At 35.8% G+C, this 20,334-nt stretch overlaps 1 protein-coding gene and 1 long non-coding RNA gene across 21 annotated transcripts in view; one reads left to right on the top strand and one right to left on the bottom strand.

Annotated features, from left to right (window-relative positions):
• The window catches only part of ADGRL3 (adhesion G protein-coupled receptor L3), a 540,567-nt gene that overhangs the window by 212,355 nt on the left and 307,878 nt on the right, over window positions 1-20,334 (top strand). For all 20 annotated transcript variants that reach the window (XM_087716492.1, XM_087716493.1, XM_087716494.1 and 17 more), the window contains exon 5: window positions 5,327-5,540. In XM_087716492.1, coding sequence (XP_087572618.1) covers window positions 5,327-5,540 — 214 coding nt within the window. The remainder of the gene's footprint in view (window positions 1-5,326; window positions 5,541-20,334) is intronic.
• LOC148045540 (uncharacterized) overlaps window positions 557-20,334 on the bottom strand; it is a 99,812-nt gene continuing 80,034 nt past the window's right edge. The window contains exons 3-4 of the long non-coding RNA XR_015696782.1: window positions 16,475-16,619; window positions 557-1,079 (exon numbers count right to left, since the gene is read on the bottom strand). This is a non-coding gene — a long non-coding RNA (uncharacterized LOC148045540). The remainder of the gene's footprint in view (window positions 1,080-16,474; window positions 16,620-20,334) is intronic.

Here is a 20,334-nt window from a genome sequence, read left to right on the forward strand (position 1 = left end):
TGTATATTAATGGTGGAGACTCTCTCCAGGTGATGGAATGCATCACAATAATAAAGCTTAAGTTCATTTAGTATGGAATCTTAAGAACCCAGTTTATCTTTAAAAATGGTCCATAGAACTGAACTACCAGACCATAGGTTTCTTTATGTTTCTCCAACTCCAGTCACACATTATGGTGTATATATCATATTCCTTTTCAATAAAATTTAATTTCCAAAGTTGAATGTGATGTATTACAGACATATTTATTTATATATTTATTTGCACAACCAAGGCCACATGTCCACCTAGAGTAGTCGTGGGGGGTCTGAGCTACTGCTTATATTATTATCCTTGCAATTGTAACTTTGGTATCGTTCATGACTATATTTTTTTTATTAAACTTGCATAACTGCATAATTATATTTTATGCATTCAGTCCAAAGCTTGCTTTCAAAAGCACAAGAAAGCAAATAAGCAGTGAAGGGTTTTTCTGTTTGGTTTTCTTTATGAATTTACATTAACAGTCCTTTAATTTGTGCTTCCTTATGCCTGCCTTGTTAGATAGTTGTGTCATTGATTTTGAATCTGTTTGAGTATATAAAAGCAGTGTTGATTTTATACATCTGAAATTACTAACAGCTGATGTTTAAGCCAAAGATGTAAAACTGGAACAAACATTGATAAAACTTACCATTTTAAATACCCACCCCTGAATAGTTGTCACAAAACACAGATGGCCATTGGATGCCCCAAAGCATAATCCAGATTGCCAGAACAGCTGGCTGACAAACAGAGCTGCGGAATCAAGCCAAAGTACTGATTTTGATGTAATGCTTCATTTTGCCTCTTTTTTTCTGACAACCACTAAGGATCTCTTAACACAAAGAGGAGAATGAAGAGGGGAGTGAGATGTATGTCATATGGTTTGGAAGGGCAAGATGAATACGGTGACTTGAAAGCCATCAGGTTACAGCTCCATGAGGAAATGGTTGTCTCAGGATTCTCTAAAGCTTGTCCCAAACCTCATGGCAGAGCTTCCGAAGCTCACCACCCTGCTCGTCACGGAACATGGTAGGCTCTGCCAAATAGAGTCAGCTCTGGAATTGAAACAGAATCAAAATTAATTTGCCCGTGTTTCCAACTTGTAAATATATTGTTATACTCTTGATGCTAAGTCAATAATGTTGCATAAAGAGGCTGAACATTTCCAACATTTCAGTTGTAATTTAACTAGGAAAAAAATGACTTGTATGCCAGATGATTGATTGTAATATCAGTAAATCTGCCTTAAATTTTCTGTTCTTTATTCATTTCATTTTTAAAGTTCAGATGGGGAAATTAATTTTACTTTCTTTTACTTTACTTTCCTCCCCCCTTTCCCTTTCCTTTCCATTTCTTTATTATTCAAGGTAGAATAGTAGGTTATTGCTGGAATTCTTGGTTTACTGGTTTTCATCATGTTGATATTTTCTGGCTACTTAGACTCCCAATTTGGAAAAAAACCCTCAGTGGATATTCCTCCCCCCGAGATTTGGATTGTCCCTCTTTTGCCTTCCAGAAGGCTATTAAGAACTGACTCTAAGTGGGCCTAATATTTGTGTTTCTGAGAAGATGGGGTATGTCTAAGAGGTTTTTTTTTAATTTTGTGTATTTCAGTGTAGCTAAAATCTATTAGCTAGTTTGGTTTTATTTTATATTATATGGCCAGCCATATTTTTTTTCTAGTAAATGAATAAATAAACATGTCTTCCTTTGGGTCATCATTAAAGTGTGGAAAGCACTGTAGAACACTGGAGAGATGATTATACACAATGAAATTGAAGGCATTCATGCACATTTGGCTACTTTGTAATTAAGCTATTTTGAAAATGTCACAGTTCATTTCATCAGTCATCAAAATTTCACTAAAAGTCTCTTCTCCTTTGAAAGATATGTTAAAAGTACATTCTTTTTCATCACATTGAATAAGAAATGGTAGAGAAAAATGCAGATTTATCTCCATGTGGCATCTAGTAATATTTCATCTCGTTCTACGATCAGACAGATAAGATTAAGATTGCCCTTTAAATTTTCAATGATTGTACATTTTTTCTAGCTAGATTATTCCGACTTTAATAGTTAGAAAATAAATAAATATTCCTCCATACTCTCAGTGATTCTTAAAATATTTAAAAACAAGAAACAATACAAATATACAAAAACAGAACAAATGTCTCTTTGTTACATTTTGCACAAACCTAACAAAGGTAATATTTGTCTGTCAGATGTTCTAGACTGCTTGTTTATAAACCATCTCATTTTTGAGGTTTCTCAGGAAAAAAAAACCTTTTCGTTAGGTAAGATGGAGTTCTCTAGCCTGTTTTCCTACCAGAATGTCCAAGTTATAGAGAATAGTTGTATGGATTTGTAGCTCTGATTTGCAACTTTGTTGTAGGCATTATTGTTCTTACATTATTACATGCAAATTAGCTGCCCTAATGGTCTTGGAAAATCACAAAATGTTATTTTACCCCAAAATATATTACTGAGCCACCTCCACACCTGCCCTCATACCTTCCATATTGGTTTCCATTGACTTGATTTTGTTTTACTATGCTTTGTTTCTGGGCAGTTGCCACACTTGTAAGCAAGGTTGCAGCCATTTACTATTTTATCTCTGCTGGAAGCGATGTTATTCAAGATATAGGCTCTTTCTAAAGCTGCTTTTTTGCAGCATATTCCCTTCTGTGATGAATTGAAAAAAATCCTAGTACACCATGACACACGAGGATACAATTTTGGGACAGAGGACAAAAATTGATTAATTTGGTCTTAGTTTACAATAATGTAGAACCTCATCCCAAGAAAAATATTATATGCCATTATTGGGCCATTATTTTTCTCCAAGGGTAGAGAATTAGTTCCTGTCGCCCTTAAACTTCATAAAGCCACAACACCAGTTCTGATATTATTCATAACTCAGATGAAGAATACCATAAAAGTGCTGCAAACCAAATTCTAAAGAGCCATTCTTGCTGCCCCAGGAGATGTAGCCCTTGCCACACTGAGACTTGAGGTGGGAATGCATATAATAGAGCTAGAGGCCTGGAGCATGAAGATTAATTATTCCCCAATGGCCTATTAACCTTATTATTAGTTTTCTTACTTAGAGGGGTGCTATAAAATCTGAGTAAGCATGTTATAGGCTTCTTACTCTGAATTATGAAAAGAACAGGCATGTATTCTCATAACAGATAGATGTTATAGAGGTCATTAAGATGCCCCAGAACAGCAGAGCTGAATGTCAAGGAGACTTTGGTTGCTGGCCAATATTAAACATCTCTCACATTCCCTGGTCTGAGAAAAGATTTCTTTGGACACACAATAATACATTACCATCAACACTCCTACTGAATTGATAGGCAAACCCACTTTATCCGAACAGGTTTGCCCTTGTGGTTGAGAAGATATCAAACAATTGTCCATGTACTGCTGTACTACAATTTCTAAGAGCACTGTGTTGGTTTAAGAATATATGATGTCTGTAGAGCAGTGTTTCTCAACCGTGGCAACTTGAAGATGTCCGGACTTCAACTCCCAGAATTCCCCAGCCAGCAAATGCTGGCTGGGGAATTCTGGGAGTTGAAGTCCAGACATCTTCAAGTTGCCAAGGTTGAGAAACACTGCTGTAGAGCATAATGATTGATGGTACCCATTAATCTGAGCACTTGCATTTAGAATGATTTTGAAGGAGGGGTGTGTGTTAGCGCTTCCTACGTTTTGGCAGCCTAGGTCATTGCCTACTCTTAGTCTAAAAGCAATGCTGACAGGCACATATGGAATTCCCTATATGTAATAGTATTGTAGAAAAACAAACTTTGGTTAAATAAAACTCCTGGTTTCATGTTCCAGTTCTAGCATTATCAGTAATGGGGCTAAATTCTGTGTTACTGTGTTTGAAACATGCTATCAAAGATTGTATCTCCAATTACTATGATTTTATATGTTTGTATGTGGATCATTGATCATCATCATAATCAGGCAAGGGCCACTGAGGTGAAAATGTCAAAACTGATGAAGAGTTCTATTTTCATGAGGTTTATAAGCCAAATATCAATTCTCTGCAACAAATTGACTGTTTCAAGCACCACTGATCCTAAAAATGGATACTTTCCTTACAAGTCTCCCCTTTCTGCAAGTATTTTTATGTTTCTTATAAAACCCTGCTCCGGAGGGAACATTCTTAGGTTATCTCTGGTTTTATTAGGAGATCTAACCTTTAGGGGGTTTATCTTATTTCATTTTTGTTATTCTCCCATTCATATTAATAAGAAAAAATTAAAATTCAGCATGGATACAGAAAAAGTACAGTGTGCTCAACATCAATGTTATGTTTACTTTATATTATGGGTAGACCTTATAATATGATCTGTTCAGAAATGCAGAGGGAGTTTAATTGCCCTCATGAACTCAGAGCCTTTTGTAAGCGTCTGACCAGCTATTTGGGAAACAGAATGCTGGACTGGTGACCATTTGGCTGGATCCATCAGGGTTCTAAATGAACTGAACATTAACTAACATGTATTGTATTGTCTTCATTTTGGATGCAAAAAAGCCACTTTTCTGAAAGTTGTAACTGTCAGAAAAATTGGAATCTGGTGATGAAGATAGCAACAAAGGCAAAACATATATTTTAAAAAATATTTGTTTTCTCTATGAGCTACTTTTTGAAAATCAAAGCTATTTACATTTGGTGGGCTTCTTGCTAGCATATTTCCGGACGTCAAAATTGGGGAATAGAATTGGTTTCTTCAATCTTATGCTCGCAATACCGATAGGAATGGGCTGACCACAAAGATTAATATGCAAAATAGTTTCCTCCCACTGTAATGATAAACAATTATTTTATCAAAATAGGATGAATGATGGGGACTGAGGATAATATTTTTATTAATATTTTAAAAAATAAAGGGTTGTGGGCTCATTTTTGATAAAGAAAACCCATCTTTTGAGTTAGGGCTGTGCAGTGCTTCAGATGCAGTTCTGAAAAAATGGTTTGAGTGCATGAGGTTACTAGAATACTGTCATTTGCTCTGTTTGCACTCCTATGTGCTCTGAAGCACTACACAATCCTATCATGAAGCAACTTGCTTCTAAATTCTTGCCTGTTGCATAAATAGGTTTCTCCAGTTACTCATGTGTGAGTGGAAACACTCTTCATGTGTTCAAAGAGATGTCTGAAAGGCTGCATTGAATGACCCATACTGCTTTGCGAATCATTTGATTTGACATTTCTGTACACTGTGGGGGATATTTTTGTTTTAGATGCTTTGGTTTCTACTAAGCATCTCTCTTCTTTCCACAGCTTTTAGTCGTGCTCCTGTTCCTATGGCAGTGGTCCGGAGGGAACTCTCTTGTGAAAGCTACCCAATAGAGCTCCGTTGCCCAGGAACAGATGTTATCATGATTGAAAGTGCCAACTATGGCAGGACAGATGATAAAATCTGTGACTCAGATCCTGCTCAGATGGAGAATATCCGCTGTTATCTGCCAGATGCTTATAAGATTATGACTCAAAGGTAAGGGTTGAACATTCTTGCCGGATGGGTTTTGCTTTAATCTTGCTTGCTATTTATGAAAGTCTGTTATTGTTTGAGGCTGTTAAGGTATTTGCAATCTGTTTTCATGCTTCACAGCTATGGTAGTGTAGAAATGAACAAAACAGTGAGTTACAAATCACAGAACTTTATCCAGGAAATGATTTAAACCTAAACTCAGTATTTATTGTACACAAACTCCAAGTTGTAATGTCCTTAATTTATATATGTTTCATCTGTAGTCCCTTTATAGTTTCTAATTTTCTTTTATCTGGTGCCTTTTTTTCTTTTTTCCTATTGACTTGCCTCCATAAAGCACATATTTTTTCTTGTCCTAAATTTCCCAGGGTCATGGAAGTATGTATTACATTAACTTCCAATGTGACTAGAAAACGTTTAGAAGTGGATTTTCTTTGACATTTCCTTACAGCTCCATGCTTTGTTTTCCCCCCCTTTTTTCTTGTTTGAACTTAGTCCCACTTTTAATTTAGACCAGACATGTAAGGTGAGTTGTAGATGAGGGACTTGAAACTAAGTGACAGAGCACTAACCTACTGAGTTCATGGCAGAAGCTAGAATTAAACCAGGATTCCTTATTTAATTGTCCATTAATTTGGACAGCACACCACATAATCATAAGATGTACTTCAAAATTTAACCATTCCTTTTCTGAGATTCTCATCCTCTATTCTGCTCTCTTGTTCCTTCCTTTGTCTTGTTCCTTCTTGAAAACAAACAAGCAAGCCAGTCATTTCTGAGAGTAATAGTCACATTTACTACTGGCTGAAAATCAGTGTGTAAACCTTTTCTTGGTAGCTAACATTGCCTACTTAATCTTGCTTCCCTTTAAATGTATATGTGCTGTGTTATAATCTTTGTTTGAACAAATATATTTATGTAAGCTTTGAGTTGGCCCTTTCTTTATATAAGTATGTCATGATTCTGAAAGAATATCTGTCTGATAAAGAAGCAGCATCATTCAACAAAATGTTCCTAAATTTCACATATGACCCCAATGTTCCCAGAGATTATCCACAATTTATTTCTAAAATACTTAATGTCTATTTTTGTTGAAAAGCTTTCTAAATATCTGGACATATTTTTTATCATTTCATTTTAAATCCTCATTAACATTAGCTATAGTAAGCATTTATATCCAGAAAATATAAAACCAAATGCCTTTTTAGCTTGAAAGCTAGCCTTACATGCTTTCATCTTAAAATAATAATTGATATTTAAACATGTAATGGAATTGATGGCATACATTAAACATCATCTGACTTTGTAGTCTCTCTGTGTGTATATGTGTGTGTATCATTTCTATTATATAAAAAGTCTATTGATGGTTTAACTATGATATTATTTGTTTGCTGCTTATTTACATTTTTAGAGCCATGCAAGATTTTCAACTTTATATACATTATATATGGTTTTCACTTTAATGAAAATATAAAGTTCATGACAAAATAAATTCCAGGAAAGCAAATCTGGACTGTTTATGTGCAAGAAATACAAACAACAATACAAGCAAATACTATATACCCAGTATTCTTGTCATTCAAAAGACTGTCATTCCTATATTTTTATTGTCTTCTGCTTGAAAGAGTACTAGTCTGTAATTTTGTGGTAAGGGCCCTGATAAAGCTGAGTCAGGACTTTGAAATTGTCCATTAAGTGTTGCTAGCAGGCTAGATAGGCAGGCATACAGGTCACTTATAATCATAGGGCTGGAAGCAATCTTGGAAGTCTTATAGTTCAGTCCCCCTAACCAAGGCAGGAGTCCTTATACCATCTTGGACAAATGGGTGCCCAATTTTTTACTCAAAACCTCCAGTGATGGAGCACCCATCATTGGTATATATTCCAGTTCCAATGATTAATTATTCTCACTGTCAAGAAGTATTATGTGGCTTTACAATAATGTAGAATTAACTTATCCTGTCTGGTTTACCCAGCAGGGCCAATAATCGGTGAGAGCAGCTATTAGGATCTATCTTGTAGCAGTAATCTTGCGGCAGTCGATCAGAAAGGTCAGCAGTTCGGTGGTTTGAATCCCTAGCACTGCATACTGGAGTGAACTCCCGTTACTTGCCCCAGCTTCTGCCAGCCTAGCAGTTTGAAAGGACATAAAAATGCAAGAAGAAAAATAGGGACCATCTTTGTGGGAAGATAACAGCGTTCTGTGTGTGTTTGGCGTTTAATCATACCGGCCACATGACCACGGAGATGTCTTCTGACAATGCTGGCTCTTTGGCTTAGAAATAGAGATGAGTACTGCCCCCTAGAGTCTGGAGTGACTAGCACGTATGGGTGAGGGGAACCTTTACCTTATCAATAAGGTGGTGAAGCAACAGTACTTTTCCACCATTATTGTATTCATGAATTGCTGTTTAGCAGATTTCTGGGCTGGTGGAACCTGGATATTCCAAGGCTGTGCAGAGGAATCTTCAGAGGATCTGCGATAAAATCACTCAAATTTGTTCCTAGACCTGCAGAAATGCCTGGGTTTCAATCTTGCTCTGCTATCTGGCAACAGTTTGAACTTCTTGGACCTGAGGAAGCAGACAAGAGTCTTATGACTGTCAACTCAGCCACTTGCTCATTAGACCCATGCTTCTCCTGGTCAGGTCAGGCTACTGGGTGGGTGGGTGGGTAGGTGGGTGTCATGTGGTGTCTCATGGAGAGTCTTTTAAACTCAAAAGCAGGAAAAATGACATATTTGCACATTCTTGGTTTTTTTTCCAGAGGGTTGGTTTTCCAGAGGTTTAAGAGTAGGTGTGTTTATAAGATAATGAGATACACACAAGGTTGCACTATATTTGGAAACGTTCCTTGTGAAAAGGATACAAAGTAGGGAAATTATGTACAAAAATGTATCTCAGAACAATATGTACATTTTTGCTCAATCACAAATTCAAGATAAAGTATATTAAAGAAAATTAGAGTGAGAAAAAGAAGAAACCACCCCCTCCCCCATTCCTATACAGAATCTGTAGCAAAAAGGTGTCATGGGGGAGGGGGGCAGTGAACAACTCTCCATTATTATTTCTGCTATGGTGGTTTCAACAATCCTCCCCAAACAGCTTACAGGCAGGGACAGCTTATACAAACAATTATAGATCAGAATACAATAAATACTACTTAAAAACAAATGAATGTTATGGCATCTTCCTGCACAGCAGTTGGTACCCATGGCCCTATGAGAGGAAGAATCCAGCTGAGCTGCCTTCTGTAGTGTTTATTGTCTGCATTTCTCTCTCACTCTGATTTTCTAACGCGATAGCACAGTGTTAAAAAATCAAGGGAAATGCTATTTAATCCATACTGGGCATTAGAGGTTGGTGGTGATCCTCTTACAACTCTCCTAGTGGGAGATCCTTTTAAAGAGCAAAATCACCAATCCATTAGTCTCTTCCTTACAAATTGGATATAGGCCAAATTCAAATAGACACAATGTAAAAAAGAGAAAGGGGATGGGAGGGAAAACTATTAAATTCCTGTTCTGGCTCAGTTAGAAAGAAGAGGTGTGATTCATCTGACTGAAGGGGCAACATTCCAGATGAAGTCTATTGACTGACTTTACAAAAGTTTAAATCTCCTGAGGAGATTAATTTTATTCTGAGGAAAGCAATATAGTCAAATCTTTATGTTTTTATTTTTGCTTGATTAAAACATGATTGAAGAGAGCCAATATCCCTACCTTCAAGAGGGAGAAGATGATGAAAGGAACTGTAGACCAGATTAGACACTCTGTGACCCACTGGGTCATTGTTTCAGAGCTGTTCCCTTACCTTAACTGAGAAACATATTGACCAAGAGCAAAAAAAGCAGTGGGAGCAGGAGCAACTTTTGATTTCTTGCTGCCTTGACTGCCTGTTGACAACCAAAGTTGGGATTGGTCTACAATTTCTGGAGTCCTTTGGAGCCTCTGCAGGGTTAGGACAAGACCTGTCTATTTGATCTCCAGTGGCTGAAGAAGAGGGATCAGTCTAACCTGTAGGACTAGGGTGGGCCAGTCTACTAAACTTCTGGTATAAGAATTAGAATAACATCTGAATTATTTGTGTAAAGAATGAACCTGACAAATTCCTGAGAATCCTGTCATGTGCATGATAGTTATCAATAAGACTTCTTCTTATTGATCAATAAAGCTTTTTGTTGCCTATAATCTCCTTCTTTGGTTTTTCTTAAGTATATAGAAAATATCAGGGATATTTTTCTCACATCTGGGTAGTGATGTGACAATGTGGCAGCAATGAATGAACCACAAATTTGCCAAATTTCAGTTCCTCAGAAGTCGTAGATCCCAGATTTTGGATGCTAACCCTTTTGAGATATCTTTGTTCAAACTCTGTTTTCCTGTGATGTACTGTTTTGCCCAGTTAAAGGTTACAGAGATGATAATTTCAGTAGTATATAGATCTGTGATGGCAAACCTATGGCATGCCCTCTCTGTGGGCACCTGAGCCGTCACCCCAGCTCAGCTCCACAGTGCATACACACGTGCCTCCCACTGACCGGCTGGTTTTCAGGTCTCTGCCACGCATGCGTGGAGAACATGGCACATATGTAAGGTGTCTACATGTGTGGGGAGTCGTGCACACGGGGATCACACGTGCATGTGGGGGAGTCTGCACACACATTGCACTATGCGTGTGCTTTCAGCACACAACAACCAAAAGGTTAGCCATCACTGATATAGATGGTCTGATGCTGATATCTCGGAAGATTCTAAAGTAAACCATAAATTTAGTTTTTTTGCACTGAGAGGGAATTGTGTTCATTAACCAAATGGTTCCTTCTGACTGTAATTTTATTCTGTGAATCTGTGTTGATGAATACTTTGCTTCCAAATGTGCTTGATAACATGTGATTTATTGTTATCTATTTATTTATTACATTTTTATCCCTTCCTTTCTCTAAATTGGTTAGGGCAGCATTTAGATCCCCTACCTTCATAAGAATTGGTAAGAATACTGAAAAATAATATCTACATATTTTCAGTTGAGGTTTTAGAATAATTTAAAACCCATAATCAAACCATCCTTTCAGTCAATCAAAACATTAACATGTCTTAATTCCCCGAAGGGAAAAAAAATCATTACAAGGATATTAACCATGTTTAAAAGTCCCAAGTCTGCAGGTTGTAATTCTTTTTTCAAGTTCTGGAGAGCACACTCCTCAAAAATCAAATGTTGTCCTTTTCACAAAAATTTAGTGCATCCCCTTTACACAATCATCCTGCCCATCAATTGTAGTTGTCATCCGAAATCCTGTTCAGTAGTTCATTACGAAGGAGTTCTTCTTCAATGTCAGTATTAAAGCTTGGGGCTATAGTTGATTATTTTTAGGTGGATAGCTAACACTTCTTTATCCCCTTACTTTTAAATTGGTTTAATCATTGTCAATCATTATTCATGTTTTGTTTTTTTACTTTTTATTCATTTATTTGCCCTTTTGAGTCAGTGTTAACTTCTGGTGATAGTCCGGACTAGTGTCCAAAACATTTTCTTTACCATGTTTTTGGAACAGGTTTGTTCTTACTTTCTTCCTATATCTGAGAGAGGGTGACTGGCCCAAGGTCACCCAGCTAGCTATGACTTGACAAAGATATTTATTGCAGAGAGAGAGAAAGAACACATTTAAGAACCAAAACATAGATTTATTTATTAATCACATTTATATAGACCTTCATCTCACAGCTCTGGGAAGGATATAAATAATAACAACAAACAAAAGCAACAATACAAAAATATAAAATCCAGATTTATTTATTTATCAAATGTATATAGCCACCATATCTATTTATGTTCCTTATTACAAAGAATCAGTGGTATTCCATCTATGTCTGATATGTATTTAAATGATTGCTACTGTTTTATATTTTCACTTTAAAAACTGCATCAATTAATTAAACAACAAAAGATACAAATGGCATGTAAAATGAGTTAGTAAATTAATGCAGATGGAAGGAAGGAAGGAAAGAAAGAAAGAAAGAAAGAAAGAAAGAAAGAAAGAAAGAAAGAAAGAAAGAAAGAAAGAAAGAAAAAACTTTTATTAACATTATCCAAGGTATCCAGTATATATGTGTTGTATATATGTGAAGCCAGTCCTGCACTTGAGCCCTTTTCCACGCAAAGATCTTCTGAGCAGGATCTCTTCCAACTCCTATTGAATTTATTGTCATCACTGCTATCAAATCTTCCCTCACGAGGAGGCTATATGGGTCATTTATCCCCTCCTTCATCCAATAAATTCTGAAATGCTTCTGGTTATGAACATGCAAGACAGTTTTACTTTATTGCATGAATTCAGAACTAAAGTGAACATCAGCCCTAATTAACTACTTATCATTAAAAGAACACAGTTCTACAACTAAGTTTACACAGATACATAAACATTAGAATTATTTTATGCAATGGTTGGTAATGCAGCCAAACAGGAAAGCATTTAGTAGAGCAAATTTTGGGCTTATGAGAAAAAGTTTCAATATTTTATTAGCTTCAGGGTATTTTTATTCTCAATTATTTGGACGGAGTTCAGAGATATTTGTACAGTGCTGCTGAGGCCAAAAACTTCTTATCTTCAGTTCCTGCTCAAATCTTATTGGAAGATTGCAAATGTTCCATGTACTGTGTTTCTGCTTACCACCAAGTTAAGGCTACTTATCTTTACCTTTTAATTAGACTTTTCTTTGTTCTACATAATTGACCTTGATAACAGAAAAAAATGTTGAGCAATAGTCTCTTTTCCATCTGTGATTAACTTTTTCCTTCCCCTCCTCCTCACCCTCATGGTTTTTCAAGTTGCTGAAAATTTATTTGGCAGAAATAGTTTTTTTCTTTTTTAACTTTCCTATCATGTTGGTTTATACAGTACTATTATGGCTAATAATTACATATTTAATGCATGTAGGGGCTGTTCAAATATTGGCTGCAATAACTTTTGACTAAAGCAGGTTAGGAATTTGTATAGCTCAATCACAGGCTCTCCACTTCATAAATGTTTAATTCTTTTTAGAGGATGCAACACAACTTTAAATCCCATTTTAAATTATAATACTAAAATAATATTTTTGGATTCCTTATATTTTTCAGGAGAATATATAGATATATATAAATCTAACATGGATCAGTCTTTGGCAATTTGTTGATGTTTCCCCAACATGAATACTCAATCCTTCTTTCACAAATGCTCACACGATCTCATGTATGGTCCTGCTAATATGGTTCAAGTTCTGCCCCTTTTCTATGCAGAAAATCCTTATAACTTATAACCAATCACTTAATGACCATTCAAAATTACACAATAGTCAAAAAAAGTTACGACCCGGTCTCCAAATTACAACTGATACATTTCTCCAAAGAAATGATTGCATTTTGGGCACTTTTAAAACGGTTTGATTTGATCATCTGGTAAAATGATTTGAATAGCTTATTCTTGAGCAGACAAAAACAAGTCTTCTGTTTCTTTTTTTAATGTTCCATTTGTAAGCCATTGCTTTGTTTTATCTTTCTCCTCTTTCCCATGTCTTTTGTAGAATAGACCAATGTATGTATTTCATGCTTTTCCATGCCATTTCAATACATACAGTACATTTTATTTCTTGTACATTCTGTAAGTTCCTATTTTTAAATGCTTGTTCTTAGCTGTCTTACATAATTAGCCAATGCACAGCTTCTCTTCTTCATTAGTTTGTTGGACTTGAAGCATACTTCTGCCTCCAATTGTGCAGGACTCATATAATATATCAATATCACTACAGGGATGTAATACATAGTCAATAGCTTTCTTGTTTTTCGGTCCAAACAGTGTGTGTGTGTGTGTGTGTGTGTGTGTGTGTGTATTAAGTATTAAGTATTTAAGTATTTAATAAATTTATAGGCCGCCCAATCCCGAAGGACTCCCGGTGACTTACAGAAATACATTTAAAAAAAAAAGAATTAAAAATAGAGGAAAAAACAGATTAAAATAGATTAAAAGATCACTTCATGCACTCAATCTAGGTGGGGCTGGACCTCATTCATGAGGTCAACAGCCCCAGGCCTGCCGGAATAGCCAGGTTTTGGTAGCCTTTCGGAAGGCCATGAGAGTGGGAAGGATCTGGATCTCTGGGGTAGATCATTCCATAGGGTTGGAGCGGCTACAGAGAAGGCCTTCCCCCGGGGAACTGCCAGACGGCATTGTGTGGTCGACGGCACCTGGAGAAGGCCCACCCTGTGTGATCTTATCGGCCGTTGGGAGGTATGCCGCAGAAGACAGTCTCACAGATATCCTGGTCCTAGGCCATGTAGGGCTTTAAAGGTAATAACCAGCACCTTGAAACGCATTCGGAGACTGATAGGAAGCCAGTGCAGCTCGCGGAGGATAGGTGTAACATGGGTGTATCTTGGTACATCCAATATCGCTCACGTGGGCTGCATTCTGGACCAATTGTAGTCTCCGAACACTTTTCAGGGGCAGCCCCATGTAGAGTGTGTGTGTGTGTGTAAACAAACATACATGCATACATACATACATACATACATACATACATACATACATACATACACTGGTCTTGTTGTATTCGGATCTTTTCCCGTGTAAGATTGAGATTATCTTGGCAACGTTTTGCCGAGGTATCACTCGCCATCTTCAGGCTGGTGTTTTTGACTTAAAGTGTGGTTGGAGCTACTGTCTTTCTATAAATCTTGGGGGTGGGTGGGTTGTTGAGTGCTGGCTTTGTTTCAGTAAGTGGATTGATTGGCTGTGTGGATGTATCATGATTGGTAGATTGATCCGGATCCTACCCACGCTCATGGCCTTCCGTAAGGCTCTTAAGACCTGGCTATTCCGGCAGGCCACGGGCTGTTGAACTCACGATTGAGTTCCAGCCCCGATCAGACTGGGTGAATGTTGTGGTCTTTTTAATCAATATTTTTGTGTTTTTAACTTCTATTTTAAATGTATTGTTGTAAGCCGCCCAGAGTCCTTTGGGATTGGGCGGCCTATAAATTTATTAAGCATCAAACATCATTGGTGCTGATTGGTGCCGGCTGTGTGTACGTTGTTGTTTTGTGTTGTAATGGCCTGGGTGGTAGGTGTGGCTCGTTTGTTCACTAGGGCTGGTTTCAGATATCTGGTAGGTGGGAGGTATTGTCACGTTTATTCATGTTGTGGGGAAGTTTCTATATTTCGATAGCTTCCATAATTATTCTCTTGTTGAAGTGTTCAGTTTTGGAGATTAATTTGGTTCCTTCAAAATTAATTTCATGTTCTGTAGCTTTAAAGTGCTGGAAAAGGGAGGAAGTTTTTTTCTTTTTTTCTTACTGTGTTCTTGTGTTCTGCGATGCATGCATTTATTCTCCTGTTCGTTTGTCCTATATATGTTGCAGGGCAGATTTTGCATGGTATTTTGTAGAATCCATGGTTTTCTAGCTGGATTTTGTCTTTGGGGTTTCTTAAGATGTTGGCTATTTTTTGGTCAGTGTTGAAGGCTGTCTTGATATTGTGTTTGTGGAGAATTTTGCTGATTTTATCTGTGGTGCCTTTGATGTAAGGGAGGAGGGTGATGCCGTTGTCCTGTTCTGTGTCTCGGTTTTTGGGGGAGTCTCCCTTTGGATTAGGTTGGTAATTGTTTTTCTTTGGAATCCCTTGGAGATTAATATGTTTGTGAGAGTGTGCAATTCATATATATATCATGGTGGTTGTGGTTGTACCATGGTACTTGTTGTTTATTATATTTTTTTAAGAAGCTGCTGGTGTATAATGGATTTTCCCCAAAGTTATGTAATCTGAAAGAATATATTTAATTGGTGAACCATATGTAATTATGAGTGATGCACTCTTGTTTTTGATTTTTTTTTTGTTATTTTCATAAAGTTAATTTTTTTTTAACTTAGTGGCTGTCAAATCAAAAAAGCTCAAGGCAATTTCCACTAAAAAAACTAAATAAAAAAACAAGAATGTTGATAAAAATGAAATAAAACTGTTTTATATATACCACGGTACTTGCCAAGAATGTTCTCTTTCACCTGTTCCTTTTTAATTTAGTTTTAGAACTTGTCTCTTGCAGTAATTTGAAATATTAGGGAACCATGGGATGCAGAATATATGATTCTGCTATGTGCAGATGGTTTTGTAGATCAGCCAAAAAAATCCATTCTTACTAGCATTTTGCATATGTTGGTCCCCTACTTGATAAACCTATAAATTATAGGAAGTCAGGTTTCATACTACTGATTCTCAGTAATAAATGCATAAATTGTGGTTTGAGAGTATATATTTGACTTTGTTGTTTATGGCAGTATATTATGTCAATAGCATTCTGAACTATTACACCTGTTCTGATAAAACTCTAATGTAGATACAAATGAAGAAAGATTCTTAATGCTACTGTATATGAGAGGCAGAAAACCCAGAGTTGCAGATATAATAGATAATAAACACTGATCATTTTGCACACCAAAAACTTTCATTATAGACAATCCCAATTTTAAAATTGTTGCTAATTCTGTTATTTAAGTAATTTAGAGTTGGGGTATTATTATTTTTGACCAGTTTAGTGCTGATATATTATTTTTTAACCTTTGTAAGATGTACCATTTAGTTTACTTAAGAGTACTTCTTGACAGTTTATTTAAATTATGCAACCCTTTCTTGGGCTGTTTAATTCTGATGCTATTCTGAAATTCCTCGGATGTTAAGTCTTGAGAAAAAAAATAGTTGAGACTCCTAAATAGGCAATTCCTTTGGACAAGGAGTCAACGTTTTATTAAATTGATATAAACCACTAATATCTACTTTGGAAGTATACATTTGAATATTCTTTTTGTATGAACCCGTGGTGAATGTAGTAGTTATATTTTCCGAGAGAGAGAGAAATCTTTTTTTATTCTACAGAGAATCCTGACCTAGATTGAGATCATAAAAATTACCCAATTACAGGAAGGGACAGCTTCCGTTCAACTCCCAATCCTTAGGAAAGATTAAGGGCTATAGCACAGTCTCTTCCTCTGCTGGAAGATTGAAGTAGGCTTTCTACTGAAGTGATGCATCTGATGAAGAAGCAATTTCCAGGGTCTGGGAGGAATTAACACAATATTATAATTAGCACATAGTCTTGCATTCATTTGAAATGAAGCTAATTGTTCTTAGTGATAAATAGATATGTTGAATTGCCTGAAATTTTACCATTTTACTTAATGTTCCACGATCAAAAGGATTTGGTTAAGCACGGACGATGGACTATAATTGTTAAAATATATAGCTGTAAGATATTGTTGGAAGCTTTTAAAACTCCATTCAAAAATAATTATTTTTATCAGTGATAGAGCACCCACAACTTCTGGAGGCAAGAGCATCCACAACTTCTTTGTGAAGGAGCTTGTGGATGATCCACAACTACAGGAGGCACTCTCGAGAATTCACTGTGAATTTTATTCATTGAGTTTAGGAGAAATTTTTTATATTTTGTAAAATGAATGGAATGCAATATAGACAAAATGTGCCTGATCAATGAAGCTTAGAAGAATAAATTATTGTGCATCTATTTTCTGTTCTTTATGTAAGATATAGTAGGGTACACGTATGTCATTGATATTTCAATGACACATTGCTAAATGATTGTATTGTTCTTCAAGCATTGCACAGCAAGATTAAGCATTTTCTGTATTGTTATTATTTTAGTAAAAAATATGTTGCACAAAAGAAATTTTTCAACAAAACTCACTAAATGCAAAAATGTAGTCAAGCCATAATTTAACAAGAATAAAATGTAGCAAATCCTGTGGTTAAACTACAACTTAGATTCCGTTCCTTTTCAACTGCATTTAGTTTAGCTTCAAAGTTTCTATATTAAAAGTACTGAAGTAAAGGAAAGAAATTAGAAATGTTACATAATAGGTGATATACTTTATTTAATCCCATCTTTATTATTTTTTAAAACAACTTAAAGCAGTGAACATATCTAACATTCCTTTCCCCACCTATTTTCCCCACAACAACTCCTCTGTGAGGTGAGCTCAGCTGAGAGAAAATGACTGGCCCAATTGGTTTCATGCCTAAATGGAACTAGAAATCACAATCTCCCAGTTTCTAGCCTGATGCCTTAACCAGTGGTGGGTTTCCATTTTTTTTACTACCAGTTCTGCATGCACAGAAGCGTCAGGATGGGTGGGTGGAGCCTCGCGCCATCACCACTACCGGTTTGCCTGAACTGGCAGAAACCCACCTCTGGCCTTAACCACTAGACCAAAATGGCTCTTAAACCTATCAAAGGGATTGTCTGAATTGATCATTCATATTGTCCCAAGTCATATCTTTTCTTTTTGAATAATGGAAACAATTATCTACTAATATATTTTACTACGTAAAAATCATAATTTAGGGAAAGGTGACAAATGTTCCCAAATGGTTCCAGGGCCACTTGTTACAAGTGGCATTATTATCTCTCATTTAAGAAATCACATAGTAAAATATTCAGATATGCCCTGGAAAATGTTTACTGACATTTTCTGAGCACAGGTAAAACAGGAAGGTTAAACTAGCTGATATTCAGTTGAAATTCAGTTTCCCTTAGTGTTTTTTTCTCTAACATTTCCCTAAAGCACTCTTCCTAAATTATGATGCTGTTCTATAGCCAAGATTCACTGCTAGAGTCTCTTGAGCTTTGATGAAAGACCTGTATGATGACAGGTTTCTTAAAATGGATCTTATCCAGCTCAAATGAAAGTTCTCAATAAATACAACATGTGCAAACTCAGCTGGAAAGAATGTTAACTTCAACAAGTTGGTAGTTAAGCACAGGCAAGCAGACTCTTCCTTCATCATTGATGGTCCTACTTCCAAACAAAAGATTACCTTGGTCAATAGTGAGGCTTGGAAGAAGCCTGTAAGAAATTTTAATACTATTTTCTCAAACTTGGCAAAATTAAGGCTATATAATTGGGCTATAAATAATTTTAGAGCTTCTGGTACAAAATCACCTCATTTTGAGTGGAAAATTTTGCACTCTTTTGGGCTAAAGGATTCAGATAAGATACTATCCCAATCATCACCAAGAAATAATAATTCTTCTTCCTCCTCCTCCTTCCCCTCCTCCTCCTATTAAGTGCCATCCTTTTCATATTATATTCATATTATATTTCATATTCATATTCAATTTCTGAATTAAATTGCTTCTTTAATTTTTATATTTGAAATTTTTTTTACGATGCTTACTATATAATTTAAACTGTAGCTTTTACAGATGTTTGCCTTTTGTTGCATTTCACTTGCTTATTGTTTTGCTTAGTTGTTACTGAATGAAAAAAAAAATCAGGATAATCAGGATAAGTAAATATAATTCACAATTTAAAAGCTTGTACTGTATGGTGATGATGGTAATATTCTTTTAGTATATCCTGGAAAGATTATCCAACTATGCATGGTTAATTGGATTGGAGCTGTCTCACTTCCCAATGACTTCACAAATAATTAACTGTTTTAGTATTAAATAAAATAACCAAATAATATTTTTAAATGAAAACTAATCTGAAGAAATGTAATAAGAAATATAAAATTATTATAGCAAAAGGCCATCAATTTTGGAAAAAGCTATAACAACATCATAATAATTGTTTTAGAATATACAAAAAAATTCAAATTGTCTTACAATTTAAAAGAAAACTTCTACATTGGTATTTGACACTTTAGAAATTTCCTAAGATGAATAAAGGACATAATCACTGTTGAAAAAATTTTAAACACCTTACGGGACATTTTATCATGAATGGTAGACTTCTGCGAAAGTGAAAAGATACTGGATACAAATACATATGGTGATGCAGAGAGTTCTAAAATTAACTTCCAGGTGAAACCAGGTCTTCTTATTAAGACTTATGGACTGTCAACTAGAATAGGCTCGTGGACAATTGGTTTTATATATGACAGCTGCAGTGAAGCTATTATATGCAGAGAGATGAAAGACTACAGAAACACCTATAATGGAGAAAAGGATTTTGAAGATGGCTGAGTTTGCAGAAATACTAGAGCTCAATTGACTTGTTTGATTAAGGAGGGAACTACAACTTCTTTTATATTTGAGATATTGTAATGTCTCCAAGAAGAACTATAAACTTCAATCCATTTTAGTTTTTTAACACAAATAATTCTCCTTAAAACTTGCTTGATTTATATTAACAAGAATGTTCTTTTTCTTGAACAAGATTATTGATTTGCAACTAGAGAATATGAACTGAAGAAACATATATTGTCATATCTTGATCTATCAAGCTGTTGTTTCACGGGTTCTGTGAGGTTTTAAGAGTGAGGAATAAAAGTTCTTTTTCTCCAAGGGATTTCCTATTTTCATGCCACTTTCAAGATTCCCAAAATGCACCAAAAGAATTTTCTAAGATGTGTCTTCAGTCTGAATATCTTTAAAGAATGGAAATTTAATTTCAGAAAGGTGTGAAAATTTGACAGTCTTCCTACAACTTATCAATCATATAATCATAGGACTAACAGGCATATTGAAGGTCTTCTAATCCAACCATCTGCCCAGTTTGTATCTTTCTCTAGCTTCCAGTTTGGAATAGCTTCCCTCCATTGCTTCTTATCCTGCCTTCAGGTGCTTTGGAAAATAAATGGATTCTTTCTTCCCTGTGACAGCCCTTCAAGTATTGGAAGATGACTATTATGTCACTCATAAGTCTTCTCTTTGTTAAATTAAACATCCATACCATAATCCACTTAACCATTCATCATACAGTTTAGCCCCCAGATCGCTTAATCCTCTTTATTGCTCTTCTCTGCA

The sequence above is a fragment of the Thamnophis sirtalis genome, unplaced genomic scaffold, assembly GCF_051295495.1.
Source record: "Thamnophis sirtalis isolate CommonGarterSnake01/CBP01778 unplaced genomic scaffold, rThaSir2_p1.2 scaffold_5, whole genome shotgun sequence".
NCBI lineage: Eukaryota > Metazoa > Chordata > Lepidosauria > Squamata > Natricidae > Thamnophis > Thamnophis sirtalis.